The sequence below is a fragment of the Pieris rapae genome, chromosome 12, assembly GCF_905147795.1.
Source record: "Pieris rapae chromosome 12, ilPieRapa1.1, whole genome shotgun sequence".
In the NCBI taxonomy this organism is placed as follows: Eukaryota; Metazoa; Arthropoda; class Insecta; order Lepidoptera; family Pieridae; genus Pieris; species Pieris rapae.
The window spans coordinates 1748483-1773684 of NC_059520.1; the positions used below are offsets into that span (position 1 = coordinate 1748483).

The 25202-nt window shown below is 34.5% G+C and overlaps 1 protein-coding gene across 1 annotated transcript; it reads left to right on the plus strand.

Annotated features, from left to right (window-relative positions):
- The first annotated feature begins 617 nt into the window (after positions 1 to 617).
- Positions 618 to 22603, plus strand: LOC111000938 (helicase ARIP4). The gene is made up of 22 exons (XM_022270548.2): positions 618 to 1815; positions 1917 to 2066; positions 2539 to 2645; positions 2828 to 2990; positions 3293 to 3425; positions 3520 to 3650; positions 4396 to 4599; positions 5294 to 5437; positions 6288 to 6458; positions 7254 to 7386; positions 8118 to 8252; positions 8929 to 9136; positions 9708 to 9873; positions 10374 to 10535; positions 11181 to 13017; positions 13356 to 13554; positions 14665 to 14848; positions 15366 to 15544; positions 16713 to 16906; positions 17098 to 17289; positions 18062 to 19084; positions 20060 to 22603. Exons 1-22 carry the CDS (start codon positions 1057 to 1059, stop codon positions 20203 to 20205), a joined length of 6720 nt encoding a protein of 2239 aa, XP_022126240.2. The 5' UTR covers positions 618 to 1056; the 3' UTR covers positions 20206 to 22603.
- Positions 22604 to 25202: the final 2599 nt, after the last annotated feature.

The window sequence follows — 25202 nt, forward strand, 5'->3', positions numbered from 1 at the left end:
GAATTAAGAACATAAATAATGAAGTTTTTCTTCCTGAAGATAAATAATAAAATTGGCAATGCTATCAAATTTTAGGTCTAATATGCCTGTTGTTCTGAATTAATACTTAATTTGGATATCAATAATCAAATATTTTTATTTTTCAAATACATTTGATTTATAATTAATAAACACTTATTACAAGTTATCATTACTATTTAAAGCAATAACATAAAAATACATTGTGTTATATTTGTGTTACACTGTTGTATTAAAAAAATACAATGTAAGAACTAGGAATGTTAGATTTTGATTTTTATCTGTGAAGTGTGATTAAATGAAACACTTCTCGACATATTGCAGTCATAGACTGTAGAGCCCATGTAATGACAGTCTGATGGTACAAGCGCAGGGACATCTTGTTAATTGTTGCCATTTACAAAAATTATTGCTTTAGGAAATTTTGTTTTGCTTGAGATGTCTTTAAAGTCCTTTTTCTTTTGAATTATTTTAGAAATATTTAACAAATAATATGGAAATTATGACTTTTGCGAAGTCCAAAAATGAACTTTACTTTTTATTTTGACAAAATTTAGATTACCAAGATGAAAATTGAGCAATTTTTGTAAACACGCTCATCGAATACACAATAATTTTGTAGGTAATAATAGTATACTTAGGCAAATGCTATTTATTGCGGAAGTAATGGCTTCCGAAATTTTAATTGCAGTAGTTTATAATAATATAAATTAAAGTTAAATGTGATATTACTACAAACTTTTCTTAATCAGTGACAATTTATAAAAAATACAATGGATTGGGTTTGATGAATACATTAATTTCCTATTCAAACCTTTAACATCTCATCTCGCCAAAAGTGTACAAAGAATGATCCTCTGATTTTTATGTATGAGAAGTGGATGTTTTTGAAGAGAAAATAATACATTCATATTGGTGACCACTCAGTGTTTATAAAGTATTAACATACTTTAATGTCACACAATTCATCTAAGAGAGGATACTAAAAAGACAAGCATCAGAATGATTTGTTTACAATGAAATAACACTCATGGAAAAATGTCGATATTAGGAAACACAAGCAATCGGGAAGAAGACAGTATGTCTGAGGAGGATATGATGGATAGTGAGGACGAAGATGAAACAATCGCTAGAATACAACGCGCTCATTTTGCGCAAGCTGCCGCTATGAACCCTCGTCGGCGGCCGGCAGCAAAACCGAGACGCATGAGCCAGAAGAGAAAAATAGAAGCTGTACGAAATTTTCACGACTTTACTAAAAAACTTAAAAAAGACACTGGTATAAAAATACGAAGTTTAGGTGGTGATGATTTATTAGAATTTAGTGATTTTTCTAGTGAGGAAAACAATACTGATAGTGACGGTTTATCAGAAGAAGAATTTACTGTAGATCCTAGTGCAGTGAAAGAGTTAAATGAAGAAAATGAGAGTTATATTGATCCTGAGACTGGTGACTTTGTCGAGGCTAAGATAAAGGAAGCAGATTCAAAAAATTCTGTGGCCTTGGAACCTCCATCATCGGAACAGCAGTTAGAACCTAAAACCCTTTCTATTAGTGATATTATTGATGAAAGTGGGTTAGATTTGTCAAAAAATGTTGAAATAACTGAAGTTGAAGAAAGCGACTTGTGTCCAGAAAAGTCTTCTGAAGAGTGCTTGGATATTAAAGAAGATAGTAGTAGTAGCCAGAATTTTGATATAACAGAAAAGTTAAAAGACATGGGAGAAATAAGTGTAAAACCAGTAAATAAAACAGAGGATGAAGATGATAGTAATAAAGCTGAAGATGAAGACGAGGTATAGTATTTCATTCTGAATTGTATTTAAATTCAGTAATTGATATTGAAATTATTAATACTTACATTAAATTAATAATACTGTTTTAAATATTCCCACAGAAAAAGCTAAATTCAAGTGCATTGAATGTTCGCCGCAATATTAGGGAAGTTATGGATGAAAAGAATTTAGATGCATCAACATTGACAGCTCAAAGGCAGGAGTCTGAGCGTTTAGCCAGAGTTCAGGAGCAACAGAGAATCATAAGAGAGGTAAACCTGTACCTTACAATCATTTTATGTGTATAATAATGTCCACTAATATAATAAATATGAAAAGTTAGTTTTCTAAATATAAAATGAATTATCTTAAAAACTAATAGTTCTGTTGGATAGTCAATTCCTTGAGGAAAGCTGTATGCTATATAACATGCTTCAACTAAACAAATGCCAGAGCAAAGATTATTTTCCAAACTCAGCTAGTTATATGGTGTTCTTAGCCATTCCAATGTCCCATAACTTTAAATTGATTTTAGAGGCTATCTCAAAGTGGTTATCCTATAGGAAACATCAATGTACATATAGCACAAAGCAAAGAAGGCTAATACTACTTGTCTTACAATTTAAAGAGATACAAAAATCTATATTGTGTCCTAATGCTATACTAGCAAATACTATACACCAGGTATAGATAGTAGTTACTATCAAAATGAATTTAACTTCATGAATTGGTTTTACTTTTCAGGTACAAAGACAAATAGCTATAAATAGACAAAATAAAATTCATCAAAAAACCATATCGCTTTTACAAGGATCATCGTTACTAAAGAAAGGAGCTGCACAAAAACTTAAGTATGCTTTTAAGTTTTCATATACATATTAATCACAAAAAATTTAAAAAAATTGTTGTAATCTGTATTATTGTAGTATGGTGTTTTAACTATTGCTTTTTATTCTTTAATGTTTAAAGATGCTTAATTTTTTACTATTAATAGTTTAGAACAGTTAAATTTCAACTCTTACCTTTGTTTTAGTTTACCAAATACAGTATTAGTGAAATTACCTTCTGGGGAAATAGTTAAAAAGACAACCACTAAGCAGGGCCAGTTGGAAGTGACGAAAGTACCTAAACCTACTACATCCGCCTCAGCTTTGGCTCAGAAGTTAAAATTGGAGCAAAAGGGAGAGAAAAAGGAGGTAAAAAAATTGAGTAGAAGAGAATTCCTAGAAGGAAGGAGATTTCTCTTTTCTGTTGTATTGTTGTTTTGTTGTTCTGTGTCTGTTGTTATTTATAAGCCATAAATACATTCTTTATATTGATTAAGAGATTAAAATCAGTAATACATTTAAATTCACCGATAATAAAATCTAAATTGGGTAATATGTTACATTTTTTTAAATCTTATTACCATCAACTCAATTTTTTATATTAAAGTTTTTGTGTCTTCAGAAGTCATAATTAAAAATTATATAATTCTATGATTAATGACTACTTTTAGGTTGTGGAAATAGTTGATAGTAGCACCGGTGAGGAGTCTTCATCCTCATCATCAGATTCCGATGATTGTATAATGCTGTCGGATTCAGAGGTTCCACCTAGCCCTGAAGCTGAAGAGGACCCTGGTAATTCAGGTAGAAATTCAATATGACACACTTTGTTGCTTAACTATTTCTCGTACTTAAAAAAATTGATAGAATATAAATTTGATGATTATAATATTTTCAGGGCTTCATGTAAATGATGCATACAATATGCCGGATGAACAAGGAAGGGTACAAATAAATATAGGACATCCAGAAAATGAGGAAGATATCTTTTTAGCTCCACAAATTGCGAGGATCATTAAACCGCATCAGGTATTAATTTTATTTAATTACTAGCAATGTCCCTACAGTTTCACACTTGTACCAATCTCGAGATAGTCGAAAGTCTATTAATATATGTATTTATAATATATGTATAGATAATAATATATTTAAGAATTGTAATGTTTGTTTTGTTATTAATTGTTTTGATTGATATTTGTATGTGCTCTAAATGAATGTCATGTTTGCCTCTAAGTGCTTGTCACATTTAAAAATTACTTTATTTTCAAAAATTATAATTTGTGTTTGTTTTTACCAAGGTATCAGTGTGTTGGCAAACTTTATCAATAAAAAAAAATATATATATATATATATATATATGTATAGATATTTTAATAAAGTGAAATCAGTTAAGGAATTTATTGGTTGCTTATTATAAATTGTTGAAAATAAAAACAAAAATTCAAAATGAATTTTCTTTTATAATATTAGAGAAGAGATTTTTTTGTAGAACTTCAGTGTATTAGAACTTTCATAACCACAACATTTGACATAGTTTTGTTTTGTGGCTGCAAAATAAATTGTTCTTATAAGCAATTGTATGCCCATGAGTAACCCATTATGTCGATAAATAATGTTGATTATTATATGTTTTATAATATTTTCACATATATTATTGCATTTTTATTAGAGAGGTTATTAAAATTAAAAAAAAAAAATTGTGAAACTTAATAATATTATGTATTTGTATTCCTCAATAGGACATTATTTAAATCTATTTTTATATATATTTCAGATAGGAGGTGTTCGATTTCTCTTTGATAACATAATTGAGTCAACAGAGCGGTTTTCCAATTCAACTGGATTTGGATGTATTTTGGCACATTCAATGGGACTCGGAAAGACCTTACAAATTGTTTGCTTTTGTGATATATTCTTGAGACATACTAGTTCAAAAACTGTGTTGTGTATTATGCCTATAAATACTCTGCAGAATTGGGTGAGTTTTTTCATAGTTTTAAATATTTATTTATACACACTTTATTGCAAAGAAACACAAATAACACAATACATAAAAATTACGAGGGATGCAATGGGCGGACTTATTGCTAACGAGCGATCTCTTTCAGGCAACACTAGTAAGAAAACAATAAATAAAAATGATGAGTGGAAGAATTGCATAACCGGAATGTTATATAGAAAAATATATTTATATTAATCTATAGAACCTTAATCTAGAGAAAATAAAACGAAAACAATATTAATAACTAACTAAAACTAAAAAGCTAATCTTAAGGATTCAAGAATAGCTAATAGCGATGTAATACAATGTATTATACTTTTTTACACATATTACCCACACATTGTCTATACATACTTGAAAATGAAATGCAATCCTACAAAAATATGTTTATGTAACAATATTTTTGAAAGATTTATTTACTTTTGCTGACAAGAGGAAGGGGGGGATAAATTGCAGTAAATCTCCGGTTTTTGGTAAAGAACAGGGGCCAAACAAGCAGGAGGCTCATCTGCTTGTTTGGACACCAGGGACAGTTACTGTCAGAGGGCTCGCGAATGTGTTGCTGGCCTTTTAATAATTCATTCGCTCTTAAAGGGTCTAATGGTTCGAAATACTTCAGTGGGTTAATAAATAATGCTTTATCAATTTATGAATTGTTTTGTAATTGCAGGTTGCAGAATTTAACATGTGGCTTCCCGTGGATGCAGCCACCAGCCCCTTAGCGGCCCACGGCGAAGTCAGGCCAAGGAACTTCCCGATATATGTATTAAATGATAGTCACAAAACTCTGCAAATGCGTGCCAAAGTAGTTAAGGTAATTTAATAAATATAAGTTTAATAATAGAAATGTGCGTATGTTCATATGTCATATGCGACACAAAGTTCATATGTCAAAAGTGAAACCTCTATGTAAATTAATTATTACTAAGGTAAAAGCCCCAATAGATGATCATGTACCAGTATATGATCTCTCCATATATTTGTATATTATCTATATTCACACTGTTTACACACTGATAATATAAAGAAATAAAAATGTATGCAACAGAATTTCCATCTAAAGTATGTAATATGTAACTACTAAATGAATATCCTTCAATGAATAGCGAGTATTTTTTCACGATGTTCTTTTCTCTCTCTCTCTCTCAATCTTTTACACTATAGCTCTCTTTACCTCTCGCTCCATGGCATTGTGCCTGATGCGACTTCACTCTATGTCACTCTTTCACGATCTCTCTCAGTTGCTTGCTCCCTACTTTCTCTCCATGGCTATTTGCTTCATGCTGCCTTCGCCCGTTCTCACTCTCTCTCTCAATCTGTCTCTCCCTTTTCTTCGACAAAAACTCTGCACATCTTCGTGATGTTTAATCCGTAAAAATCATCATGCGCCTAAAGAAGTTTCACTTCAATAATGTCATGTCACATGACATGATCCTTGTAACCTTGAAAGAAGAAAAAAACGTATCTTTTATTAAGAGGAATCCGAAAACATCGTGAGGTAACCGGCTTGCCTTAGTCCGAAAATGTCGGCGGGGTGTCAGGCACAGATGACTGATCATCGATTGACAAATCATACAGAATTTGAGATCCAGACCTAAAAATGATTTAAGTCCCACTGTTTTTTTTATAATATATCACTAATAAATACATTAAAATGTTTTCAGGATTGGACAACATCAGGTGGTGTCCTCATGATAGGATATGAACTCTATAGATTGTTAAGTATGAAAAAAGATAAAAAACCTCGTAAGAAAAAGAAAGCGGATGCAAAGTTGGAGGCGGAGAAAGAGAAGGAAGATAAGAAGAATGATATCGGGAATGATGATACCACTCAGGTATTCCACTAATTTTTTTTATTTAATAGGAAACGGGCAGGAGACTCATTGCCAGAAGGTTCGCGAGTGCGTTTCCGGTCTTTAGTTTAAAACTTCTTGTAGTGCCTCTCCACTACTGAAGGTTGGGATCTCATTATAGCTGTTCTTAGTCTTATAGTCTAGTTCTATATTGCGGAGCCACGACTTCCTTCTGCCAGCGCGTCTTCTCCTCTTGACCTTGCCCATCATGATGACTTGAAGAAGTCGGTACCGTTCATGTGGAATTACATGTCCCAAGTAACTTATCTTCTTTTTAATGGCAAAATTGAGTTTTCGGAATAGTTTAACGCGCCGAAGAAATTCTATACTTTAAAACTATAACATTAATAATTGATTGCAAGAATATGGTACAAATATGAGAACCAACGATAAATTTCGTTTTATTACATTAAACGTAACGTACATTTTGATATTTGGTACAATCGTTGGTTCTCATTCTGCCACAAAATGGCGCGCAAATTTGTTCCTAAAGGAATTTTACATTATTAGTTATATGAATTGGTCAATTCTTATATTATTTGTATCGTACATAAGCATACGTTATTAAATTTATATCAACTACATTGTCTCAAATAATCATTTATTGAATTACTTTTTTTAAGTCTAGTCGGAAGATCTTTTAATTCTTCTGGTAAATTATTTTAAGCCATATAGAAGGTGTTATTCCTAAACAGTTCCAGATTAACTTTAGGCACAACCAATTTCTTCCTATGACTACTTCTAACTTCTACATTTGATGATGATTATTATTAACAGGGCTCCGATGGTACGACAATGACTAAAACATCAGACGATCGTACGGAAGATGGAGCGGAAATAAAACTAGAACTTGATAGAGAAGATAAGAAGGAAGACACGTCCACTGATGAGGATAAGAAGCTTCTAGATGGTAAGAATGATTTCGGTTTTATGGATATGCTCTTGATTGTATAGAATTTGTGTCCCACAATTGCTGTACTAAAGCTATGTCCCTATTTCCAACTGCCTCCTGCATACAGTTTTTATTGTGTCCTTGAAAGTTTTATAGAATATTATTTTTTATTTATTAAGCTATTCCATAGATTTTATCGCAGGCATTTAGCGCGGCAAGCGAATCAAAAAATTCCGTAACGAAAATAACCTAACACACTATGACGTAATAAAGGTGCGCCCAATATGAATTAGAGCAGGACAGAACGCATACTGCGTGTTGTTAGTCTGAGTCTGGTAGATTGAATTAATGTCAAAGATAAAAAAATACTGCATAAATAAAAAATAAATAAACAATTATAATAGGTTGATAAAAAATGCTATGCAATAGCTTTATCGCGGCAGTCCCTGAGTGCCACACGTTTATTTTTTTTATTTTTTATATATAAAAAACTGTATAAATAAATATATATTTTTATTTATACAGTTTTTTTAATATATTTAGTTTTTTATATATTAAAAAACACTGTATAAATAAAAAAAAATATTTATTTAGACATACAAACATTGTGTTCTGACATGATCATCTACCTTAGGGGCTTTTACCTTAGTAATAATTAATTTACAAAGAAGTCTCACTTCTGTCATAAGTATTTTCTTTTAATCTATTATCTTAACTATCTTTTTTCAATTTTAATCATGTTTTTACAGAAATGTACGAAGCGTTGGTGAAGCCTGGTCCGGACCTGGTTATTTGTGACGAAGGACATCGAATAAAAAACTCTCACTCGAACATTTCGTATGCTCTCAAGCAAATGAGGACGAAGCGGCGTATCGTACTAACTGGTACGTATGGATTACTTACGATTATTTTTTTTATTACGAATTACTAAAAAAAAATATTTTTATTTGTGGCAGAAGTTTCAGTTTTTTCAAACTACAGTTAAATCCTTAATAATTCATTAATAAAAAATAATAATTACGTACTTCGTTTATAACAACATTTACGGTTATATTGAACAAAATCAAAGGTCCCGGCAGAATTATATTTTATTTGGGTTCTTAATAACAACGTCCACTGTTGCGACTATCCGTTTTTACGACCACATAGGAGTGCCTCTGATGACGTTATAACATATTGAGTTAAGTGAAGATTTGGCGTATGGAAAAAAGTAACTAAAATGCAGTTGTGATTAATTAACGATAAATATGAAATAAAATAAATAAATACATTATTAGTAAATACTATCCAACGTCGTACATGAAATTGATTTCAAAACACCAAAATAATATTTATTTATTCACACTGTTTAATTGTACTGTTATGAAACACGAGTAAAAATATAAATAAATACTAGAATATACAACTTGAACATAGTTATCGATTTCCATGCCACCTCCTAACTTTACGATGTAGAATTCAGGTGTCGGTGTGCGCATCGTAAAAATTCACTCTCATCATTTTTTCCATCGCGCCAAAAGAAGTATAACTTCAAAAAATTCATATACATTATTTTTACAGGCTATCCACTCCAGAACAACCTCCTAGAGTACTGGTGTATGGTGGATTTCGTGCGTCCCAACTATTTGGGTAGCAAAACGGAGTTCTGTAATATGTTCGAGCGGCCCATACAAAACGGACAGTGTATAGATTCAACGCCGCAGGACATTCGCCTAATGAGATATAGGGCACACGTACTGCATTCTTTGTTGGTCGGGTTCGTACAGAGGTATGTACTTGTATGGATTTTATGTATTTAAATTGCTAACGGATTTCGAGTCAAACTAGTGATAAAATATATAAAATGTTGTATAGCTAACTTCACAGAGTCGGTTTTTTGTGTGTGCGCATATTATATAACACAAGAATTGAGGGTTTATTCATTGAATTAGGAAACAAATACACCTCTATAAAAAATAAAAATAATAGAGATTAAAATCCATTGGAGATATCCACAAAAAGTTTCACTGATAAAATTAGATACAAAGCAAAACAAAACATGACAGCACATTTATAAATCAGGAGACAAACATACTATTAGTTTAAGTTACAAGTAGCGGCACGAAACTCTAGCGCTGACCGTTATTGCGCAGAAGTAAAAAATAAGGGGGGGGGGGGAGTAGCGGAATGAAGAGCGTCGATTGGCTCTCCAGTCGCATTCCGTCAGCACCACAGTACACATGCGCAGCAATCCCCACGTATCGGCCAGCGCTAGACTTACGTGCCGCTGCCTATATGCTAGATGGTAAACCATGATGTCTCAGAGAAGAGACAGTATTAAAAAACCTAATCGTTTTCAGACGATCCCACGCGGTTCTCCAGTCGACTCTTCCTCAAAAGGAGGAGTACGTGCTTTTAGTACGTTTGACCCCACTGCAAAGGAAATTGTACGATCGCTTCATGAATGAAGTCGTTCGCTCGGCTTCTGTACCTAATCCGTTGAAAGCGTTCGCTATTTGTTGTAAGGTAAGATATTTACAATTATTTGCTGAATTTATTTATTTATTCACACTTCGATGCAATAAAAAAAATACATTCAGAAGTACATATTGTACATAAAAATTTCAAGGGATGCAACGGGCCGCCTTATACCTTATAAACGATCGATATTGATTGGCTTTCTCCATAAAGACTAACAGTATTACAGTAAATATATCACAATAGTTGAACCGTTTTTCTGAATTACCCTAAGTTCAAATAAAATCATATCGACAAATATTATACGCCCACACGTTTGAAAGCTTAATCCAGATATTATCACGAACGTACATATCACAGTGAAAACTAAAATAAATTTAGAATATCATTGAATAAGCTGAAAAAATATCCTTAGATATTCACCGATTGGCTTTTTAAATGTTACGAAATAATTTAATTATCCAGTTTAACGGTATACTCCACTTTCCAAAAAAATCATTTTGTAATTTTTGTGCTCTGCCCAACTTAACTTTAAATCAATATTCCAGATATGGAATCATCCGGACGTGTTGTACAACTTTCTGAAGAAACGCAGCGAGGTCAGTGCGGCAATTGAGGAGGATTTGGACTTGGAAGAGATCGGGGGAGTTACGAAGTCTGGGAAAGCCAAGAACAGTAAAGCTCAGCCGAAGCGACCGGGAAAACCTCGGGTAATTATTTCGTATTAATACTTCGAAACAGGCTTAGTTATCATTTGGGGAAAATGGGAAAATAATGAAATATCTATACAAGTTTTTTTATGTCATCTCGCTGTTGGCATGGCTCTTTACCACGAGTACCACATAGGTGTCTCCTGCGAGACTAGAACCTCGACTTGGGATTTTTTTTAGGGGAAAACGGGCAAATACTTCACCAGATTTAAAGTGATAAAGCCGCGTATGGATAGAGAAGAGAGGTCGCAATTGCCGGCCCTTAAAACCTATCGGTCATATAATTAATCATCTATTTTTCGTTTGATTTACGTTAAAAATCGAACCTCGGATCTTTAGAATTAATGTATTAAAACTCCCATTAATTTACGTGTAGTCTATGGGGCCGATCAAGTCTTACGTAAGCAGATTTAGTGCCCTGCTATCAACAAAAGTCAGCGAAGCTTTTAAAAAATAATAGTAACAACTATTATATAAAACTATAATATAAATAATATTATAAATAACTATAATAAAAAAACCCCTCCCCCTTCCCTTATAGTGCTTACGTAATACTTGAACGGTCCATATGAGATGCAGCAGGTCTAGTAAAAAAACATTCGCAAGAAAGGGTAATGTGTATCTAAGCTAATAAAGTTCTTGCAGGGTTCATCGAAAAAACCTGCAGCGACAATCCCCCCAAACACAACAGCGCCAGTTCCGCCTAAACAAGAAGCGGTCAATAACACGCAGTACCCAAACGCCCCATACGGGCCTGGGTATAGAAACGACAGACCCGGAAACTACCCATATCCATATCAAAACTCGACTCCGGGCTATTACCCACCCGGCCAAGGTTACAACAACCAAGAATATGGGAATAATTACTATCCCCAACAACCGTATGATAATAACTATTCAAACCAATTCCCACCGAATCAAGAACAAGGATACAACCAAAATTACTGGGGGAACAATTACTATGGAAATTCAGGGTACTACAATAACGCCCAGTACCCAGAAGGCCAAGCCCCGCCCAATTTCAATGCAAGCCAACCGGGCTTTGAAAATTCTCAACAGTATCAAGCTAATTATAATCCAGCCAATAATACAATGTATCCGGGTGCACCTAATAATCAATATCCAAATGGTCCTAATAACACCCCTTACACTGGTAACCCACCGGGTAATTCATACCCACCAAGTAATCCTCCAAATAACGTTCCCTTTCCACCTGTACCGAGTAATGTACCGAACAATCCAGCATACCCTAATCCAACCCCCAATTCCTCTTATCCTACAAATAGCGCTCATAATCCCGCTCCGGCTAATAATACTTATCCTCCAACTAATCCTCCATATCCACCAAATAATCAGGAGAATTATCCAAATACGCCCCGACCTCTGCCATATCAAGGTCAATTTCCAAATCCACCTTACGGCCAATACGAGTCAAACAGTGGTCAGCCACCGTACCCAAACAGTCAAGGCCCACAAAACTACAATTACCCACCCCAACAGTACCCAGGCAATTCATATCCCGCAAACCCACCTGCGCCGTACCAATACGACAATCAAACTAACTATCCCCAAAATTATCCGCCACGTCCGGAGAACCAACCGGCGATTAAAGTTGAAAATAATGGAGATCCAACGTTTCCGGCGAACGTGAAAACTGAGCCCAATAATGCACCCCAAAGTACACCGGCATTTGGACCTTATAATTACAACCAATCGAACTCATATGAATCCCAAGGAGATTATAATCAATTTCCGAACTATTCTCAGCCATTGGAAACAAAGCCGCCTCTATGTAGTGCCAGCTCGAGCAGTCCTGTGACGTCATGGCCGATTCCAGAAACTATGAAATCTGAATTGGATAGAATAAAGAATGAAGATAAAATAGAAATGAAATCTGAATCCGATGGGGAGGTGAAAATTGAAGATTTAGATACAAAAACAATTGTTAAAGATGAAAAGAAAGAGAAGCCGGCGATGACCGAACCGCCTAAAGTCGATATGAATAAACCAGATACGAAAAACGCATCTGATTCAGAATCGGAAACGCCAAAGAAAGGCAGGGGGAGAGGAAAAGGTAAAGAAAAGAAAGAAAAATCTCCACGTCAATCTAAAGCTAAAGCGAAACCTAAAGGCAGAAAGGATAGGAAGACATCGAAAGAGAAGAATGACGACTCAGAATCGGAGCAGAGTGAGAAAGAAGAAAAGTTGAACAAAGAAGAAGAGATGGCTCTTGTAAAGAAAGCAGAAGAAATGACATACGACTGGGCAACAGATTTATTAAAGGATTACGCGGCTGGCATAATTGAAAACTCTTCGAAAATGGAGTTGTTTTTCTACATTCTGAACGAAAGTATTAAAATGGGAGATCGACTTCTACTCTTTAGTCAAAGTTTGTTTACACTGAATTTAATCGAAGATTTTCTTGAGAGAAATTACATTCCTGGAACTAATCGTGTTTGGGAAAGGAATACATCCTATTTCCGTAAGTAATTTTATTAATATTATTTAACGTAACAAAAGCTAAATTAAATATCATTTTTTAATACAATAAATTTGACCCATTTGAGGGAAATGAAATGCTACGTTTTTTTATATTTTGCTTACAAAATAAATTTATAAATTAAAAAATTGTTCAAGTGACCGGAAGTAACATTCAAATTATCAAGAGATTTAACATTACTAGTGTAAAATCAGTAGAAATATTTAATAAGAAAATAATTACTAGGTTAAGACTACTCTTGAAAATTCAACTAACTTGTACTAGTTGGAGATCGTTGCAATAAATTATCGGCCTTTTCAACTTCTGATAAATTTTACAAGGTTTGGATGGATCGACCCACGCTTTAGAAAGAGAGAAACTCATAAATGAATTCAACGCGAATCCTCACGTTTATCTCTTCCTGGTGTCAACAAGGGCAGGGTCACTTGGTATCAACCTGGTGGGAGCAAACAGAGTCATCGTATTCGACGCCAGTTGGAACCCTTGTCATGATACTCAGGCCGTTTGTCGGGTTTACAGGTAATCATTAAATATACTTTCAAAATCCTATATATAAATGATGATGTTGGTCTAGTGAAGTCAGCGTATGACGTATCATGAGATCGAACATTCGATCCCCGATCATCGAAGCTGGGGAACGCCTGAGACACAAAATCTCAACGGCCTTGATTGACAAATGAAATAGATACACAAATCAGCCCAGAGGCCCAGAACGAAAGAGGTTTATGCCTGTGATTTATTTTAAAAATGTAAATTGTTTAGTTTTAAAATGAATTTTAACCTATACTAAAATTGAATCGTTTTACAAGCTACTAGCAGACTCGGCCAAGCGTTGCTGTGGCTAAGGTTTTTGTTATATTACATAGTAGTAAATTAATCAAGGGAAACCGTAGGAGAACTTATGTGAAACGTTGGTACCACGACACGGACCTAAACTAAACTACCTTTAACTCAGCGCCATCTGTTAGAATTGTATCAAATAATAAACAAATGTTAATGTTATCGTAATTTTAGTAAGGATGCCTATTTTTTTTTTAAATGAAATATAGCCTATGTCACTCAGGAATGATGTAGCTTTCCAACAGTGAAAGAATTTTTCAAATCTGCCAAGTAGTTTCGGAGCCTATTCAATTCATACAAACAAACAAACAAACAAAAAATCAAACCTTTCCTCTTTATAATATTAGTATAGATATATACAAGCTATATATCTCAATGTAATTTATATTAACGACTCCGCGTTCCTTTGTACGCCCCTATTGAGTCTTGGCTAAGGCCAAGCTTAATACACTCATTAAATTATTATTCAAATATAACTTCTTTACATTATAAATAAAAACAAGTAACAGAAATTATTAGGGATGCTATGATGCATTATCGCTAACAACCGATCTCTTCCTGGCAACCCTGGTAAGGAAAAGCTAAAAAAGAAATACCAAGGGTAAAGTACAAGAAGTGCGTAACAAAATTAATAAAAAAAAAAACAATTGGCAATATAACTAAAACTAAAAGCGAAACTAACTGTTCATGAATCCCAATTCGAAAGAAAAGATAATACATGAATTACAAAAAGATGGAACAGGTTAAGAAGATGTAGAAGAATTTCTTATCCAAAATCTTCTTTTATAGATACGGTCAAAAGAAGCCGTGTTTTGTTTACCGTTTCGTGATGGACTGTTGTCTCGAGAAGAAAATTTACGACCGTCAAATCAACAAGCAAGGGATGGCGGATAGAGTGGTTGACGAATGTAATCCGGATGCTGTACTCTCTATGAAAGAGATTACTAACCTCTGTTTCGATAATGATGAAAAGGTATGTACTCGTAATGTGCACTGTTAGTCGAGCAGTGTTGGCCTAGTGGCTTCAGCGTGCGACTCTCATACCTGAGGTCGTAGGTTCGATCCCCTGCTGTGCACCAATGGACTCTCTATGTGTGCATTTAACATTTGCTCTAACGGTGAAGGAAAACATCGTCAGGAAATCGACATGTCTTAGACCCAAAAAGTCGACGACGTGTGTCAGGCACTGAAGGCTGATCACCTACTTGCTTATTTGATTTAAAAATGATCCTGAAATAGATTCAGAAATCTGAGGCCAAGACCTAAAGAGGTTGTAGATTATTTAAGATACTTGACATTTGATGTCAAAGGCAACAGACAATCCACACAAAAGGTCGATATGAAAAAAATTAAGGGGTAATTTCAGAGCTGACAGAAGGGAGAAGAGAATGTAACAAAAGGCAGTGTTTACTCTGCAGCGACCTCAATACCCATGACGTTCAATGAAAAATAAAATAAAATGCAATTAGAAATATAATGTTATGTTTCAGGAAACGGAACCAAAGGATCTCCAAGAGTTCAAGGACAAATATCTAGACGTGTTGATGCAAGGCATCCTGACGCTTCACAGCAAACTGCTGACGAAGGAACCCTTCCAACATGAATCTCTACTCGTCGATAGGAAAGAGAAGAAGCTGTCCAGTGCCGAGAAGAGATTGGCGCAAAGAGGGTAAGTTATCAAATATTGTATATTTGAAATAAAAAAATCCAGAAAATGGGTGAAGGAGTTTTACTTTAAATTCTCAAAACACCTTTCTATATATATATATTGTACATTTATATTTATTACGTCCACATATTTCTGTAATTGTTTAAATATGGGGAGCACTTTTGACGATAAACAATATATTTTTTTTCATATTCTGCTTGAATGGAAAGTGTCTCAGATGTAGTAAAAACTGTATTTCAGGATCCCGTGACATCCCAGTTATATTTATTGTATAGCATAGAAAAAATAATTACAATTTAAAAATGAAAAGGCTAATTACGGTGGGTGCAGCCAAAGGATGCAAAAAAATGCAAATTGTTTTAAAACTATATTTAAAAAGAAATTACAATTAATTAAAATTAAGTGCTAAATGATCGATGTCAGATCTAATAATAATGTTCTGAAAATGGAATCAGATCTTCTGGCAGGGCGATTGACGATAACGTTGTGCTGACCATGCGCCTCGTGCCTCCACGGGTCCCTAGTGCAATGTTACTGGATCTCTGCAACGCTGCAGTTTAGGCGAGGTCGCTTTGCGTAACAGGCTTACGAATTAAACAAAAAGATTTTCTTTGCCTTTCTACTGTTACTGTAGGTGGTTAGCCTTTTTTAGTTAGGTTAGGATAGTTAGTGGTTAGTAAGTATAGGTATACATACGAAACACAGTATAATACGCGCGATAGAACTAATTTGAGAGTGCGACCAACCAGGCTCCAGAAGATAAACCACTCCTTATATGGAAACTGTATTCGTTTTTACTACAAACTCCCAAGCGAAATTAGAGAACTGTCACTAAATAAATTCAAAGCCCTTGTTAAAAGTAAATTAATTAATAAAGCCTTTTATAAATGTGACGAATACTTAAATGATCCTAATCCTTGGGATTGATTTGCTCCAGTTCAAACAAACAATTTGTATTAAAAACTTGGCGATTGAAAAGAGTGGCGGAAAGTTTCTTGCCAGTTCTTCTTACCCGCTCTACGCCCTTGACTTGCGAACTGTTGGTAAATGTAAATTTACGATTAATTTAATTAGTTTTTCTTGACGGTCATAAGTATACATGTTTACCTAAATGGATAAAGATATTTTGATTTGATTTGAAACATTAAAAAAATGACTAATTTTCTAGGTACGAGTTAGAAAAGAAAGCGGCCCTAGCCCCAAAACCAACAACATCCTACCGCACAGTGCGTACGGCGGATGGTAGTTTGGTCCAGCGACCTGTCGCGTCCGTACGTCCGATGCAACATGGAGCAAGATGGATCCCAGCAGATGTTTGGCGAAGACAGGGCATGACTGCGCAAGAGATGACATTGCCGTTAGGTAGGAGTACACTATTTTCGACAGTGTGCGCGCACATTGTAAAAATGTACTCTCATCATTTTTCCAAAAGTATTATAACTTCAAAAATTAACTCCATTATGGAAGAGCTGGAAGTCTTGACTGACTGTATTTTTAATTAAATTTGATTTGGGTATACTTTTATGTATAATTATTTCCTAAATCTATTTCAGACGTGGTTATCCCAACGAACTCATCCGAAAAGACCAACATTGTTTTAAAGGCTGGTCAGCGGGTGATGGTTTTGAAATCGCCAAAAGGGATTTATATGCAGCTCGAGTCTGGAAAGATTATTGCGATCAAGACAGCGCTTAAAGGACTGGGGCCAAAGGGTGAAACTAAGGAAACTCCGCTTGGGAAGAAAAGTGAGTTTTATACGTTGTATGTTACGTATACGTAGACGTGTATTCTAATTAATTTTGAAAATAGCGCCCAAATACCCATTATATGTATAGTAATTGCAGGCCTACTCTGTATTATTTAGCAATTCTGATTTCTTTTCTGTTGTTGAATTTTCGTACTACTTACAAAGATTTATTAGTGCTATGGCGCTGCGAGAATAGTCTCCAAGTTAATTAATTGGCATCAGTTTTACAGAGTTACCAAGCTGGTTGCATTCTTTTATTGCTTTTGGATACCTAGATTTTTTATCCACGAATCTCTGTTTCTACCAACCTGTTACAACCGAAAACATCAAAAAACTAACTTAGGATCAATAATACTTATTCATATCTAAATTTGAGCCTATGGTAACGAATAATTTTAATGTTCAAAGAACTTTATTTCCCATTACAAAAAATAAATATTCTATTTACGCGAGAATATTAATACATATATATACGAGCGAGATACACGTCGCCATTAGCCGTCTCAATTTTAGTCAACTGTGACAACACTCTAACATGCATCTTTACTGCCTTTTTGAATTTGTCAATAATTTTAGACATACATATATTATAATGAAATTAGAATGTATGGTGTGTTTCAATCATAATGTTTATGAGCTGAAAGTAGAAATTTACCGACATTTAGAACATTTAATTACCAGTTTTAGGGTCTCCAAGAGCATTCAATAAAGCGGGGATCTGCTGTGGAGGTCACATTGACTGATACTGTTATTATTATTTTCTTTTTCAGTTATGAGCAGTCGACCATCACCTATAAATATTCCAGGATCACTTAAAAATAATTCCGCTATCACAATCACTTCTAAATCCGGTCCTCGCTTCCAAAGATTACAAACCAGGCCCTCGTTGATAAGCCCAAAAATGTCTCGATCGTTGTTGCCAGGACAAAAAATAGCAGAAATCAGAAACCGTTTGGGAGAAATGCGGTCTTATGGCCCACGGCCAAAATTACCCACACCGCAAATGAGAATGCTAAGGCCCGGCTTACCTGGCTCCCTCAGCATCACAAAGATTCCCAAAAAATCTGACGAAAGACCGAGAAGCTTTGAAGAGGAGACTCAGATTTTGGACAGCGATGACGATGAAGGCAGAAGTGAATCAAGTCCCGCATCGGATAAAGCTGACGATGTTAAAAGTGAGAAAAAAGAAGAGTCTAAAAATCAAGAAGTCGCGGAGGAGGATAAAGATAAGACCCCAATAGTATTGACAACAACTGAACAATTGCCCCCCGAAGACGTTCTGGAAACGAACAAAAACGAACCAGAAAAGCCCGGACAAGACAATCCAATAAACTTAGTGGGTAGAAAAGAGAGTAAGATCAATCTTCTGAAGAACTACAGACACAAATCTATTAGCAGACCGCAAACTGAATCCAGTCTCAGCCGGTTAGAGAGAACGGCTATCGCGTTAAACAGCGACGGAGTCCCAGATTTCAGAAGAAACTTGGACGATATCACCCAATCCTACTCCCCAGAGGAGAAGAGCGGTAGAAAGAAGAAGTCACCGCAGAAAATTGAATCTCAAGCGATGTCTCACTCCGTATCCAGTTTACTTGGAAACTCCAAGCCAAGGCCGGAGTATAGCTCCAGCAAACCCCAATCGATGCCTTTGAATATGACGCATAGCGGATTGATGACTGGCGGTTCCACCACCAGCAATGAATCGAGTGACTTGCAACCTTCCAACTCAGTGTCGCCGAACGAACCGTACCCAAGTGGTAGTGGACCTCAGGAAGGTTTTGGACAATATCCAGGTAAATAGGTTGATTTACGCCCGAATCCAATAATGCAAAATCTCAGATTGAAAACAATCTAAGATCAGACCATGACAGTCGATCGATCTCTTATGTGCATCCCAATAACCCTAATAAACCCTACGAAGACAATCCATTTTTGGCGACGGATTGAATGCAATCTCTTCGCTCTTTACACTCATATTTGATGAACAATATAAAATAAATAGAGTAAACAAAACCGTACAAATAATATTAAAATATACATGTCTATGTTTAAAACATATCAAATAGCTTTCTAACCATTTTTAAAAACTCGTGTTAGTTATCTTAAGATAGGATATTGGCACAGTTGAAATGTCATTTTCATACAATGGTCTAGCTACATACACCAATCCGACCTACCATCGTTAGCTTGTATCGACAATTGGCTATTACGATCCGTCGATTGGTTATTGGTACACATTTATCAATATTTGGATAAGACGCCTATCTCAGATGGTCAAAACTGGATTGAGAAAGGTATTGGTATTATTAAAGGTATTGATAAGGTTTGGGCTTAATCCATTAAAATTTATGAAGGAAATCTAAAATTACTATTCGTATATGAATATTAATAATTGGTCCAATTGAAGGTATATGTTTAAAAGGTGTGAAATTAATACTACTAGTCGTAATTCATGCAATATTTAGTTCAAATAATACAAGGCCATGGTTACGAAAAGTCTTATTGCGCCAATAACATTTACGCCGTGAATAATTAGTTTGGCAAATACTTCTAAAATCTAAACCGAACCATGAAATTATCAACTTTTTTAGGAAAAAGTGTTTAACGATTTAATTTTTTTAACGAATTTACGAGACACGATGTCTGGGAATTATCGAAGTAATTTTTTGTTTTGTAACCTCGGATCGTAGGTTCGAACTCCGGCGCTTTATTGACTTTGTAGTAATAACTTTTTTTTTCAGAAATTAAAATAAACATTTCCGTTTCAGGTTACGGCATGGGTTACGGCGCTTACCCCAACCCGGCGTACTACGGGGGTTATGGGGGCTATTATCCCCCATATGCCCCACCAGCGCCATTTCCACCACCCAACACCACGACAGACCCATATTTGCCCCCAAACCCACAGTGGTAGGAATCTTCCAATGTGTTAGTGTTAAATAGGAAATATTAAAATTATTCAGGTATAAAATACTTAAGACAGTTGTGTTTGTTCGGCGCACTATGTACCATGTCATAATATACTTATCGGATAAAGTGTATAACTTAGTTTAATACTGTCATCAGATGTCAATTGTCACTCTGACGTATGAAGTTACAAGCGCCATCTATTGAAGATTTACTTCAAATAAAAGTTCTGTATTCAATTTCCGGAGATATTGAGAACTATACTCTGATTTTTAATTCCGTAGGATTCTGACAGCTATCATTTTCTGACATGTTATATTTGCTTGTACTCACAAGCGAATATAACATTGTATTTTTTTAAAAAGGTTTACTAAACCTGAAATTAATAGGCAGTGATGCCAGCTAAATAATAAAATAAACTAATTAAAATTAATTCAATATATTGAAATATTTGTTATTTTTATATTGATTTGAGTTAGTAAATATTAATATTCACCTTTTTACAGGTAAAACATAAGAAATACGTAGCATTTTATTTTATTGACCTCAAATAGGTCAAATTTGCCTCTTTTTGGTGGAGAATTTTTCAAATAACGAAACTTACGAAATGTCAGAATTCTACAGAATTAAAAATCAGAGTATAATTGTTTCTATTTAAAATATATTTTTTAAATTTTAAAACTACAGAAGCTATACTCCTCAACTAATTAGGATTTCGATTAGTTTTTGTTTGACAGTTGTTGAAGTATGCAAAATTGTAATTGACATTTAAAAAAATCTGCTTAAAATGTCAGTCAATATTGTTACGATGACTCCTCTGCTACGATGTGATGAAAAGAGAAGAACGGTTTTTAAATAAGTAAATCACGAAATTATTGATAAAGGCTTTGCATTTTTTAAATTACTGATGATGCATTCGTCTCTTTTTATCACAGCGTAAACACAATTTGGGAGAAAGAGACAAAATAGTATTCGTAATGTACTTCCAAAACAACAAGCATTTTGTGCCATGTCCCTTTCTTAAATTCTGCCCAATAATATAATTTTTGAAATTAAAAATTGAATTATTTACTAAAAAAAACTTGATATATTGGGATAGATTGAAGGAAGGATTAACTTGGAAATTGTTAACGAAACAGTGTTAGTAAATATTCAAAACAATGTAATAGGTACATTTTCGAATAACTCCCTGTGGGGCATGGGCCTCACGTCGGGAAACACTGGACTTAGTAAATATATATTAAAATAAATAAAATGTGAAATTAACAGAACAAAATCTAGTCGCAATTTAAAAGCCGGTTTAACTGAATTCGTGAATTAAATTTCTCATCACAAGCAAATAAATTTTTGACGTACATGAATCTGGAATTGGAGCGGTGGAGATTAGGAAGCGTTCAAGTATTACGTCACGCAATATTTTGGAGATTCCGATCCCCCCCCCCACATGTAACGCGCCGTAACGTTTTTATGTATCCAATAGTAAAACGTTTCAGTGACTCATTAAATCTAAAAGTTGCCAATAAGGTAAATAATCCTCGCCCCGCAACATATCCTTTCCAACCCCAACAAACAGACATCCACCCCCCCAAACTTGTTACGTACTTATACGTACGTATGTACATACTTGAACGCTCCCTTACTTCTTATTAGTAAATTCATATAAGAACAATCTAGAAATGATTGGTTAACTAAATTGGAGTTGGAGGATTGTCATTATTTGCACACTGGTTTAGCTGGAATCATTATCGACCCTTTGTGATTGATATTTTTAATTGAGATTAATTTAATAATCAAAGCATTTAATCGTGACGTTGCCGTCTTAAAACGCTTCAAGAGAAAGGAATTTTTTGATTACCGCCTTTTGAAGTTTTTATGTGAGGATTTTAACAGTACTTATTAGGTATGAATTTCACTGAGTACTCAGCGAACGCAGTATTTGTGGCTATGGAGCGATCGTATGTGATAAGTTAGCGTAAGTTAATTTAAGAAATATTTATCGTTATAGTGTCAGAACGTTCATATAATAAGTCACACAGAAGCCGATTTAAAAGCTGTTTCAGCTGAGCTTTTGTGTATTCGGGTATGTGCGAGTCGAGTGACCCTAAGCTTTAGGATCATAATTCTTAAGAAAAGTTCTCGCTCGCGCTAAGTAGCTCATTATGCAGTCCTAGAACTTATCTCATAGATATTTGATTTTTGATGTGATCTGTATGCGATTTGAAATTTCAAATGAAAAACATGTATTTCTGTTTACCTATTTATTGGATTTTTTGATACTTGTATGTTTTGTCGCATGTACAATAAGGTATGTATGTTGTCCCGTGTACAAATAGTGTTCGAAAGGTACGTTTATTGCATTTTAATCTGTACTGTACCGGCGATATCGAATAAAAAATTCAATGACACTGTTTTATCATTTCAAATAACCCCTATATAATTAAATTAGCAATTTGAGATAGTTAAACCAATTAATTTACTAAGGTAAAAGCCCCAATACATAATCATGTACCAGTATATGATCACTCCATTTATTTGTATATCTATAATAATAATAATAAGTCTTTATTCATTTAATTTGGTACATTTTTCTTTTCATAGTGTAAGATTTGGGAACCCTTTTAAGTAAATATACCTGTGTTAGGGTTCCCAGCTCTTCCATAACAAAGTTAATTACATAAAATAATTTATTCAGTTCATTTCCTTTTTATTTTTTACTTGTTAAACCGTTATCATCACACCTGATTGTGTGCATGAGTAAGTGTGTGAGAGAGTGAATGAGTGAGTGAGTAGGTGAGTGAATGAATGAGTGAGTAGGTGAGTGAATGAGTAACGTGTAGCTATTTAAATCATGGGTCTCAAAAGCAGTTCTAATACTGCATAAGGCGTGATAATAAGCCAGTCTTTTATTCGGGTTTTTAGGTTGTAGGCGGTGAGAGGGTAGATGTTAAGCAGCCTATTTAATTTATTATATAAATAGGCTGCTTGCATATTGCGTCTAGCGAAGTCGGTCCTTACGGTCTGACCGACTACAACATCCCTATTTCTTTTTAAGACCAGCCTATTCTCAAACGGGAGCGCTCTGTGGGTTTTTAAAATTAGATTCAGGACAAACAGCTTCCTAACGGACAGTAATTTGCTAAGATGATAGAGCTCTTCCGATGGGAATCTGTATGGCCGGAACAGCATCACTTTTAAAAGAGCCCTATGTCCCCGTTCCAATTCCAAAAATTTTGTTTTATTGGCCGCACCCCATATGTTTATGCAATATGTTAATACGGTCTGAACGAGTGCTGTGTAAATTCTTTCAAGTATTACATACGATGTGATGTATCGCAAAATTTTAAAGATGTATGTAAATTTCCGTAATCTACCAGTCATGGACTCTATATGAGGATACCATGATAGCCGTTCGTCTATGTGAATGCCTAAGTATTTGGTAGAGCTAACTTTTGTAATTGGAGGACAGGGGCAGTTACCGACACTTTGCATATCGCAGTTATGTAATTTAATTTTAAAATCTTTAGGTGGTTGCGTTCGATTAGAAATTCTGAAACATATATAGTTAGTTTTCTCTTTATTGAGAGACAAAAGGTGGAAATCAAGCCAATTAGCAATAGTTGTCAGTCCAATTTCCGTAGATTTTTTCACTTCTGCCCAGTTAATTCCTGTGAAAAGTACAGCTGTGTCATCTGCATAGGAAAATATTTGCCCGTTATCAAGTTTTAGATTACTTAACGCATTAATATATATTAGAAATAACGTTGGGCCTAATATGCTTCCTTGCGGAACCCCATAGGTTATTTCCATTTCATCACTTATGTAGTCGCCTATTTTCACTCTCTGTGTTCGCCTTGAGAGGTAGTCACAAAATAGATTTAGGGGTATATCTCTTATTCCTATTTGCTCCATATTATGTAAAAGTGAAGAGATACAGACAGTATCGAAGGCCTTTCGTAAATCTAGAAATGCACCAAGGCATTTCTTTCCCTTATCTAGGTTTGTCACTATCAGAGACGTAAATTGAGATATGGCATCTTCCGTGGATTTTCCTTGCCTGAATCCATATTGTGAGCTTGATAGAATATTAAATTTATTAAGGTAGTTTATTAATCTAATATTCAGAAGTTTTTCTAGTACCTTGGAGATGGCTGGAAGAATTGAAATCGGCCTGTAATTATTGACTTTGTCCTTATCGCCGGATTTAAATACTGGTACAATAGTAGCTTGCTTAAGTTTTGTCGGGAAAATCCCTTTTTGAAAACATAGATTGGCCAAATGACATAGACAAGGTACTATGAGACTTCTAGCGAGTTTTAAGAATCGTGCGGGAATATTATCCCACCCTGGTGTGCTATCAGATTTTAGGTTTCTGATTATATGATCTACCTCTAGAAGGTCAGTACTAAATAAAACAAACGAGTGGGAGCTAGATTTAGGGGCAAGTGGTGATGTGTAGGACCGTGACGGGTTTTGTTGAATTTCCTGAGCTAGTGATGGGCCAAGATTTGTAAAGTAGTCATTAACTTCATTTACAGACTCTGTGGGCGTGGGCTTAATGTTTATTAGTTCGTTATTATTATGTTTTGTTTGAGTCATATATGCAATCCTCTTAATATTTTTCCACAACTGTTTTGGGTCATTAACTGAATTATCCAATTGTGTTCTTTCATATTTCCGTTTTAATTTTTTGATTAAATTGTTACAAAAGTTTCTATATCTTTTATAAGTTATTGATAGAATTTCGTCATATTGATTACTTTTTAACCGTTTTTGCATTTTATTCCTATTTCTTATGCAACGTAAGATACCGGCAGTTATCCACGGCTTTAATACCTGATGTCGTTTAGATACATTTGTGATTGTTGTATTTTCTTCTAAGGATTCTTTAATCTTATCTATCAATTTGTCTACGACTACATTAGGATCCGTGCAAAGTAAGAGATTATTCAAATTTTTATTAGCTAATGTTATTACCGCTTTATCAAAATCTGTATAGGTTTTGAA